An 11,003-nucleotide genomic window follows, 5' to 3' on the forward strand; every position below is an offset into this window, starting at 1 on the left:
AAAAAAATGAAAGACAACTTAAACAAGTCAACTAGAGTAATTCCACTCTGTTTTATTAGGTTAGTTGGTTGAGATATCATTGAAATGTAGTGGAGAGCGCGCATTTCAAGGAAATATTTAGGAACTTCCTAAAATCATGTTGTCAATATATTTTCGAGTCATGTGATGTGTCTTTGAACATGACAACGACTTGTCGACTTCTATTCAAGTTAACTCGCAAGATACGGTACAAGCTAGGTTTGAATCTTGAAATGTGTTAAGATAATAACGTACGTATCAACCTATAGGTAAGTTATGGCATTTTGAATTTTAGCCCTATGATAAAGTACTATGTATTTTTACAGGTGCAGATCAATTAAATATCACAAAGGAATTTCTATATTATGTTGTTTTAACTATATTCAAGCTATAGAACCCCGTTACTCAATATTTGATAGATAGAAAAACTTTCTAATAGTCTGTCTAAAAACACAATAACATATTAAGGGAATACTTTACCCCTTTATTAGACTCGAACATATTCTCCCTAAATCTTCATACCTTCATAAAGAGACTTTTTTAATACTGAGCTATTGCTCCATTGGTTGAAATAAAGTAAAATAACTCTCGTTAACGTCTTTAACGGGTTTTGGGTCTCCATACCGTTTTAGATGGTGTATGGGGAGGTTGAGATGTAGACAACCTTATCCCTACTAAAGGTAGAGACATTGCTTCCAGGTTTTACTTAAGATAGAAAATGACCTCCAGTCTTGCTTGATATATACTATGTGATTACGTATGAACCATTGGTTGATATATATAATGTAATTACGTGTGAATTTCCCTTCTTTCTTAAGAAAGAAAACATATTTGAATAAGTTGTCGTCTCGACAAGACACATTAACCACATATAATAGATCTACTGTTTCAGTGTAACAATAATAATGGTAAAAGATCGACTTCAAATTACGTACACCTAAATAACAATTCCGCTACCTTCCGTATACGAGTATAAAACATATCGTTGCACCATGTCGCCCGGTCACTAAAAATCCATTCCGTGATCCAGACTTGGTTTTTTTTAATTTTTCTATTAAAAATAAATTTCAACCTATATATATATATATATATATATATATATATATATATATATATCGGGTTAACTCGTACATAAATATATATGTCGTATTTTATTATTTATATAGTGTGAATATCACTTTCACTGTCACATTTAATTAGTTTTGGGATGAAAACTTCAATTCACGTGAGAGTTAACCAATCAACGACGGAAAAGGCTAACAGCAGCCATGCATGTGTATTGATCAGTCAAAAGCCTAGCTACTACTTTTCTTTATGGTCGTTAAGCGTTCTTGGCCTGTTTCTATCATGCATATATATATGTATGCATTATAACTTTTGATAATGTGGTGCAAGTTATTTCACCTTTTTAAAAAAATATAAGACTCCAAATTAAGTCTTATTTCATACACTCGTAAAGCAATTAATTGCTTTATGTTGCACTATTGATCTCCTCTCCCTTTTTCACACTATAAATTGAGAGATGCTTCCACAATTTCTCAAATACGCCCTCTCCATACAAAAGAAAGAGAGACAAACTTGAACATCCAAAACTTACGAAGTTGCATCCGAATATTCTAGTCATTCGAAGACGACATTCAAGTTAATTTCTAAAGTTGATGCATAAGATGACTAATCCAAACAAAAAAGCTCCTACAATGATCTCAATTCCACCTCCATCTCAATTTCATTCCCCTTCTCCAGCCAATTCCATTCCAATGACCCCTAAAAGCCCGTTCATCACACGTGTCATGACACCCTTGGCTAGCCCCATGAAGAGGGCGATGTCAAGCATGCAAGGCTACTTGGAGTTCACCAAGCTCAATCCACAAGATGAATGGCTTCCCATCACGGAATCAAGAAATGGAAACGCCTTTTACGCTGCATTTCATACCCTCAGCTCCGGAATTGGAGTCCAAGCACTTGTTCTTCCCCTTGCCTTCACTGCACTTGGCTGGTTTGTTCATTTCCCAAATCATTTTTTTAATTTCGACAAAGCCAAATATTACTAATTAAACACACACAAAAAAAACCCAACAAGGAGCTCGTTAGCCTAGTGGTAAGGAAAACACTTGATGACCTTTAAGTCTCATGTTCCATCCCCGCTTGGCACAAAAAAAATTTCTTTTAAGATACATGTTACCAATGAAGCCTAGACTCACATGTGAAGTTTAAGTACGCGGGTTCAATCTTTTAGGGTGCCCAGATCATGTGAGGATTAGGATGGAGGTATTGTATCAGCATCATATGGTTCATACGGGGTGAGTTAATAGGTACCCAATTATAGTAACAGGCCTAGGGTTCCCTCCATTACCCTTTTTAACATACAAAAAAAGAAATATAGCAACATTGATGTCTATATATGTGTTATAGGGTGTAGTGATAAACTCACAACATATTTTTACTATCCATAACAATTTATGTTTTAAGCAGTTGAATATCGTGGACTTGTGTGCTTGTACTTGTTGTGAAACAAAAATATGTTGTGAGTTTATCATTACCCATGTATATGTATTTTATGATGAATTTATATCATTTGCAGGGTTTGGGGAATAATGAGTTTGGCGGTAGTTTTTGTGTGGCAAATGTATACACTTTGGCTCCTAATTCAACTCCATGAATCACCTTCCGGGGATAGATACAGTAGATACCTTTGGCTTTCCATGGCTACTTTTGGTATGCTTCCTAGTTCCTAGCTTTCACTTTTTTGAATTTTCAAACACACAAATATTAAAGATGCAAAACAAAACAAACAGCTAGCTTTTCCATGAACTACGTACGAAATTCAGACCAGCACATTTGTATACAGTCATATATGCTTTAAGACATGCACTCCATCTATGTATGTATTAGGAAATTAAAATATTTTTAGGAGAAGATAAATAATAATGTTTGAATTTTGTGTTGTATCATATATATGTAGGTGACAAATTAGGGAAGTTATTGACATTACTACCAACAATATACCTTTCAAGCGGGACATGCATAACTCTAATCATGATTGGAGGAACCACTTTGAAACTTCTTTTAAACACCATTGTTGGCAATTCATGGAATGATAATAACCATTCTCCCTTATCTATGATCGAATGGTACCTTGTTTTCACATGTGCGGCAGTTGTCTTGACACAACTCCCGAACTTGAATTCCATCGCGGGTGTTTCACTAGTTGGGTCCATTGCCTCGGTCTCATATTGCACGATCATATGGGTGGTGTCACTAATTGAAGGTAGGCCGGCAAGTGTATCATATGATGAGAAGCCGGAGAAGACATCAGACATTGCTAGGGTTTGTGATGTTCTAAATGCTCTTGGCATCGTTGCTTTTGCCTTTCGCGGACATAATTTGGTGCTTGAAATACAGGTTTGTGATTAATCTAATGCAAATGGATAGGGAATTTCTAAAATTGAATAAGTTGTACACCTCATAGCCCTTGAATTTTGAATTAAAATCAAATGTCAAGATTATCTTGACCTTAGATTTTAAACCAAAACTTGATATTACTCTAACTTACCTATAAAGTTAATTAGGATCCTTATCCAATACAAATAGTGTTAATATGACTTAGCATATATAGAATTATGCTTATCGACATTTTCAAAAGTTTTCTAAAAGTTTATCCATATTACTTATAATCCAAATTAAAGCAAGATTAAATATGCTAATAATTGTTAATATTGTTAAGATTTATGCTAGTCTCTTAACCTAACCTATATATACTTTTTATAATAAACAAGTATTATAATAAAACAAGTAGAATAAGAACTGCACCAAATTATGAAAAAACTTATACATGAAAATTCAATAAGTATAAATAAATACATCGATACACAAATATTTTCATGATGGACATCATATTTCAGTTTAAAAAACTATTATATATATATATATTAATTTAATATATGTTTTTTTGAAACATGACGTTTATATATATATATATATATATATATATAAAGAATGTGTTTTAAATAGATAACATCCATCCTTAAAACTAAAACAAAGTGAAACCTTTCAAAAATTTCATTTTAATAAGTCCTTAAATGTTCGTGCTAAAATGTTATCATATATAGAGTATGAAGGGTGACAAATTCACAATAATTTTTAATGAACCATGATAATACTTATATTTATATAATAATATATAATAAATATATATATTATAAATAACTAAAAAACATTATAAGATTGGATTTTGCTAAATAAAGTTTTAAGTGTTAATAATATGAATTAAATAATTGTATACTAAAATTTAGAGTAAAATTTTGATATAAAAATACAATTTTTTTTAATGCTTAGTGATTGGTGCAAAGTATATCCCAATAAACATACGTCACCAGGACAATGATTGGTGATGTAATATGTTGAAGGAAGTGCGTTACAGTTATTTTACTAAGAAACTATAATTGATAATTCATTTTACCTTTTGGGCTTAATATCCCTCTACAAGTATGATTATGAGTTATGACAATGTTAAATTGAAAAGATGAAATAAAATAAAGAAATGAGTGTGTACTTATGTCAATATCTTTATATGTAAAGAGATGAAATAAACATAGACTATAAAAAGATATAGCATTGCTCTTGTTTTATTTACTCCTACTCATAGGATAAAAGTCATAGATTGGTTCTTTAATCATGATTACCATTGAACCCAAAATAGTTGGTGTGTTAATGTGTTATCCTTTCTGAATCCAATTTGCTTTTGGTCATTAAAAATAATAACATATCTACTTAAAATAACATAAAGTTTTCTTTTATAAAGACTACTCGTATTATATTAAGGCCCACCACAAGGATGAATCTCGCGCGTTTGAATTGAACAGAGTTTTTCTTTGAAAATTACAAAATTGTACAATAAACCTTTTTATTATAATTTTCGTGTACGCGTGGAAATTACTTTTAAACACAATCGCCCAAGCGAATTAAGTTAATCACAAAGTACCAACTTTAAAATCGATGATTATCAATAGCATTACAATATAACCCTACTATTGAATAGTGATTAGTCTATAAAGATTTCATATGTTGGATTTTAACTCTTTCCATGTCAAACTTTAGCTTTAACAAATTTTAATTACAATTACAACTTTCCACTATAATAACTTTACTAAGATATATCAATTGTTTTAGAAGTTTTAAATTGTATAGTTAGAATTATTATTATTATCATCATCATTTTACTATTATTAAACAATGCAGTAATCATTATAGGTTCTTGTTAAAGGTTCATATGTAAATGTTGCCTTTTATCTAATACATAAAAAGTCGACCATCATCATTGACATATATGCAATTTTATGTAGGGAACAATGCCTTCAAGCCTAAAGCAACCATCGAGAGTACCGATGTGGAAAGGGGTGAGGTACTCATACTCGATCATCGCAATGTGTTTGTTTCCTCTCGCAATTGGTGGATATTGGGCATATGGTAACCTGGTAAGCATACTAATTCTAACACATGTGGCCACACATCACTCAATGCATACAAGTCAGCAAGTCACCATTTTAAAGACATCATGCGCTACAATCTGATGCAAAAACATTATTGCAGATGCCCACAACTGGAGGACTGTTATCTGCGTTGTACAAATACCACGGACAATCAGCTTCAAAAGTGATCCTAGGGACTACAAGCGTGCTAGTCATCATAAATAGTCTCACTTCTTTCCAAATCTATGCAATGCCTGTTTTTGACAACTTAGAGTTAAGATATGTGACCAAAATGAACAGGCCATGTCCAAGGTGGGTCAGGGCCGGCTCTCGGGTTTTCTTTGGAGGACTAGCATTCTTTGTAGCAGTTGCACTGCCGTTCTTACCAAGCCTAGCGGGCCTCATTGGAGGCATTGCACTACCTGTCACTTTAGCATATCCGTGTTTTATGTGGATAGTAATGAGGAAACCCAAAAGGTATAGCACAATGTGGTGGCTCAACTGGATCCTCGGATGCCTAGGGATGGCCACAAGTGTTCTACTTGTTTTTGGGGCCATATGGACAATAGTGACTAGAGGAATCGAGATCCATTTCTTCCACCCAAAGTGAAAAAGACAAGATGTATATGTAATGTAAGTTCAACTGCCATATGCATTGACAGTCATGCACAGCAGCAGGACCTAAAGACCTCCCAGTTGACATGAATGTAACAATCAATTCGTCTATATAACTTGTTCCGTCTCATTTTCATTTCAGCCCACATAAGCATTAGTGCAGCTAGAACGACATTAAATACAACCCAAGATTGAAATTCAAAGGTCCCATTCCATTCATAACACGCTATACAGAGCGAAAAATAACTAGGTTACGATGAGATATGTAATAATTTGGAAGTTATTATTTCAATCCATTCACCTATCACTAGCTCAAATTGGGTTGTCTATATCAACCGATAAAAATAGCAAAAATGGGAACTAGTCAAACGGGTAAAAAGCCAATACAAAGCCTACCTATATGCATATAACATCCTAAAAGTTTTACTAGAAGATTTAGCTATAACTGTACTACATTCTTTTGTAATCATAATTAACACATTGTTATATCTTTTTGAAAGGAAGGGGAAAATTTAGTGTTTGAAGGTCAAACCCAAATCAACCTGGCTACACATACTTAAATAGATGACCCATTTCGAGAAATCCCATTTTGACCAGCTCCATGACGTCTCCAACCAGCCCATCTCACCACCTATACTAAAACTAGAAGTCAACCTAGCAAATAATCCGCATACCTGGAAAAAACATGAAAACGGGTCCAACCTTGAATTAAACCTGGAGAAAACAAAACTAACCAAAATCAAATTTGTCGCAGTATTTTCCCTTTCTATATCATCATTTTCTTTAGCTGAAGTTACACAACAAAATAAACCAAAATAACGACAGGAGACCGTAGAAATGGTCAAAACTGTTTAATTTACATAAAAGAAGCTGGGCTGGCGGTGACTTGTTAGAATTTTAGAGTTTCTACATCGATAAAGGAAGAAGCATCCTCCGTTTCTTTTTCTGGTTCAGTTTTATTCTCTTTGTTACCTTCATAGACAATAGCAGCAACAATGTAATAGTTGCTAGAACAAATCCAAGCCTCAAGTGCCTGAAATACAATGAAACTGCCGAGAAAACAAAAAAAGCTAGAATCACAAGCTCCCATAGAACAAAGACCACTACATCCACCCTGCATATCCATGTAATAAAGAGGAGATTATCGGCAAAGATTTCTATAGCAATGTAGACGATAAGATTTACAAAAGTTGAAAGATAAAATAAATGCATTAGAAGTTTAGAACATAGCTATTCCTTAAGCATTTCCAGAATGAGGATCACAGATATGGATGTGATGAGTTAAGATCATAAATACTTCAGTTTGTTCACACAATCACACCACTAGGTCTATTCATTTTGTAGCCCCCCCACAAAATCACAATTTCTTTCTCAACTTCTTATAAGTAAATGAAAGAAACACATTTTGTATTTCCTCATACACCATGTTACCAACAAATATCTCCTAAACACCCAGGGTTTAAAAGGCGCGATTGGCATACGACTCACACATAAAAGACAATTACTTGGTAAAACATATCTGTGATACAAATTAATTAGCACTAACAATTATCAATTCTACATGAAAACGTACTCAAAATACTTCACTTGTACACCAGAAGTACTCAAGAGACTTTAGGAGAAGATAACAAATGTTGAATTAGTTTCACCAAGTGGGGTTACAAAAAGTGCAACAAAACAACATTAAAAAAGCCCAATAAAACACCACTGATTTCCTAAATTAAATGTGAGGCGTAGAAAATATGTGAAGTTCGCCTTCCTAGGATGGGCCACTGAGGTGTGCCTTTGAGCCACCTCCAGTAAGGTATCTGCCCAGAGTAGGTTGAAGCATTTTGCAAATTGCCTCGAACTGCCTGGCGCCTTAGCCCTTAGGCACTCTTTTATAAACCAAACGTAAAACAGATGAATAAGACCTAGAAGCTTTTCGTTAATTTGTCCTGTACGAAACCTAGCAGGACCAGGGAGAAATGTCTTCACACTTAGCCCTAAATAACTTGGTTTCTCCTAAAATGTATCTGGAAGTTCCTAAAATAAGATGGTTCATCAAACTTAACTAGGATTTCCTGTATTTTGTATCACTTGACTTGATACTGCAACATAAGTGTATTATGAAGACTGATATTAGCTTCAAGACAATTATGTGTTACCCGTCTAAAGTTTTATAAGTGGAAGCAGTGTAACTAACAGTAAGACTTTGAAAAAAGTATCGCCACCATTACAATTAGATAAGGTTTACTTAATGTTGTCAATCAATCACTATCTATACGCTAAAGCAACCTTTACCTTTTGCCTATTGGTAATGGATAACATTTTCAGGCTTGTAACTGAAATCCTTGACACTTAAATATACTACTGTAAAACTTGACTCATGTCTCTGAGAAGATTCTTGTACAGAATATTAAATCGACAACCAAGCCTCCATCTTCGGTTTTGACATGTAAACGAGCTTGCAAAACGGGGCAGAGGGTTCAAGATGGGTAACAGGTCAAACTGGATTCTGAATAAAAGGAGTAGCATGTGGTTTACCGGTAGACTCAAGTCTGATAGGGTTGAGCTGAGAAAACTTACGTCAAAATATTTTTTAACTTCTACAAAAATTCATATCGGACAATTTTCAACTCGTATGAACCCATAGGTCAAAAGAGGCACCTCTAATGCATTGATAGTTTATATCACATATCTGCTATTGACTCTTGAGGCTAATGCTTTATCATTTAATATTCTGATATTTGTGTACCCATATTTTTCATGTTTGACGCACTCCTTTGTTTCACTGAAGGTTGTTAAGATCGCGAGCTTAACCAGAATCTTTTTCGTCATTGCAGGATCTTCACCTAAGCCCAATCTAGCACAGCTTTGCTATGTAGGATAATCCTACGATCTTGATAAGCTTATAATTGCTGATAAGATCGATTTTGTGAATGTAGGCATATACCACAAACTAATGTGATAATAATACCAGCTATACTTTTTATTGAGTTGTTTACCCTTAAAATCATATAAAATTAGTAGTTGTCCTAATATGAAAAACTGCCAATATATAGAAACTAGAATAAAAAGAAAAGAAAGCACGGGCAGATCAATTCCCGCTACTAAAACCATGGCTAAGATAGAGAGATTTAGTAATGTTCAAATTTAATACAATATTTAAAATTACATTGAGGTCGTATATACAAACTCTAACTACACGCTCCCTAAGCAAACTACAAGCATACTGAACACCAAGGGACATGCCAACCACCCTAAGTTTTTCGGAAACGGGCAAAACCCATAAGAATCTAATATTTCATCTAAGGTTCTTTCCCCTCTGCAAGGTCAGGTCTTTCCATGTTTGGTTTCCCCCAAACTCCCACTCCGTGAGCAGCACAAACTCCACGCCTCAACATGTGTGCCATTCATCCACATTAAACGTTTAGTATTCGAGCCATATGCTAAACCTAAAACGATACTTTGCCAAAATTCACCAAGCTTAAAGAAATACACGCATTTCCTACACTATAATCACAGGTTGAAGTAATATACTAGAAATATCTCTTCCCTATGATACATAAATCCGACCAACTATATCGAGTAACACCACAACTAAATAACCTAATATTTAAGCCCGTGCCGTCCGCTTATAGCGTTGCCTATTAGTTCTACACTACACTCACACAAAAACTATAAATTAACAAACTTTATCATTTGGGCATCTGCTATTATTATTATTATCCTAGGAAAACAAAACACAAAAACCTTAAATATAATTAAGAAAAAAAATACAAAAAGATAAGAGGGAGGGACCTGGAAGAATGAGAAAAATTGGAAGTAGAAGAAAAGAAAGAAACAGAAGCCCAATCATGTTTGGATCGAACTTGATACTCTCTTAGCTGATCAACAAGATTCGATCTTGTTATTTTTTTCTCAAATTTATTATTAATATTAGTAGTGTATGAACTTGATGACGAGGATGACGTCGTCATGATGCTTCCGTCATCTGAGATCTTCTTGCTATCTTGTTGTTGTAAGATAGAATTTGATCTGGGTAACATCTTGATGGTTCCTTCTCTATCTACAGATCTATATTGATTCCCTAGCTGCATATATAGATATAGATTATGAATCTGTATCTATAAATCTATAATGGATTTGAAGGCAGTCCGACAACGGGGAAGAATGATTTTGAGGTTTTTAATTTTTCATTTTGGAACTACCTGGTAGATGAAACAGGCAAAAGGGGGGAGAAAGAAAAATGTAACAAATAAATGGGCATGTTTTTATATATTTATTTTTAATTTTTTTTTACAGTGGAATTACAGAATTGTCCATGTAAGTTTGGTGGATTTAGAATGGAATGAATGGGCTCAAATTTAATTTTAAACTTAGGCCCGGTCCAAAAAAACTTAACATTTGGAATGAAAAAGTGTCACTTAAGGCCCAAATTAGAGGTCAGAGGTAATTCCGAAGTTTTATACAAAAACAAACGAGGCCTAAAAGTCCTAAATAGGTCAAAGAAGCTCGAAGAAAATTGGCATAGATAGAAAAGTGTAGATCAGAAGCCGATCTGAAAGTCTAAACATATCGCAAAAAGCGCAAAGAAACCTTATACCTGGTCCAAAAAAGTTCCAAAATTTGGAAGAAACAATGTAACATGTCATGGAAAAAGTCTCGTTTAGATTGTTAATACATCCTACTTTGGAGCTACAAGGCTTATACGATTATAATGCCAAATTAAAGTCTCTTATTAAGTTCCCTCATTTTAATTTTCGGTTCCACGTATATTATGAACAAAGTCAACCTTGATCGACATACTTGGATATTGTTTAACTGGCCCCTGGTCTTGTTTTCTTCCTTTCGGCCAAACAAAAGGTTGATTGCGACATTAATTAATGATGGTAATATATATACACTATGTATATGCTT

The 11,003-nt window shown here is 33.9% G+C and overlaps 2 protein-coding genes across 2 annotated transcripts; one reads left to right on the forward strand and one right to left on the reverse strand.

Annotated features, from left to right (window-relative positions):
- Window positions 1-1,529: 1,529 nt before the first annotated feature.
- LOC122581145 (lysine histidine transporter-like 8) lies at window positions 1,530-6,237 on the forward strand. Its single transcript, XM_043753312.1, has 5 exons — window positions 1,530-2,014; window positions 2,600-2,733; window positions 2,981-3,420; window positions 5,361-5,492; window positions 5,608-6,237. Exons 1-5 carry the CDS (start codon window positions 1,677-1,679, stop codon window positions 6,094-6,096), a joined length of 1,533 nt encoding a protein of 510 aa, XP_043609247.1. The 5' UTR covers window positions 1,530-1,676; the 3' UTR covers window positions 6,097-6,237.
- A 583-nt stretch (window positions 6,238-6,820) lies between these two features.
- LOC122581155 lies at window positions 6,821-10,306 on the reverse strand. The gene is made up of 2 exons (XM_043753324.1): window positions 9,885-10,306; window positions 6,821-7,215 (listed from the first exon to the last, which is right to left on the reverse strand). Exons 1-2 carry the CDS (start codon window positions 10,181-10,183, stop codon window positions 7,008-7,010), a joined length of 507 nt encoding a protein of 168 aa, XP_043609259.1. The 5' UTR covers window positions 10,184-10,306; the 3' UTR covers window positions 6,821-7,007.
- Window positions 10,307-11,003: the final 697 nt, after the last annotated feature.

Source organism: Erigeron canadensis, chromosome 1, assembly GCF_010389155.1.
Source record: "Erigeron canadensis isolate Cc75 chromosome 1, C_canadensis_v1, whole genome shotgun sequence".
In the NCBI taxonomy this organism is placed as follows: domain Eukaryota; kingdom Viridiplantae; phylum Streptophyta; class Magnoliopsida; order Asterales; family Asteraceae; genus Erigeron; species Erigeron canadensis.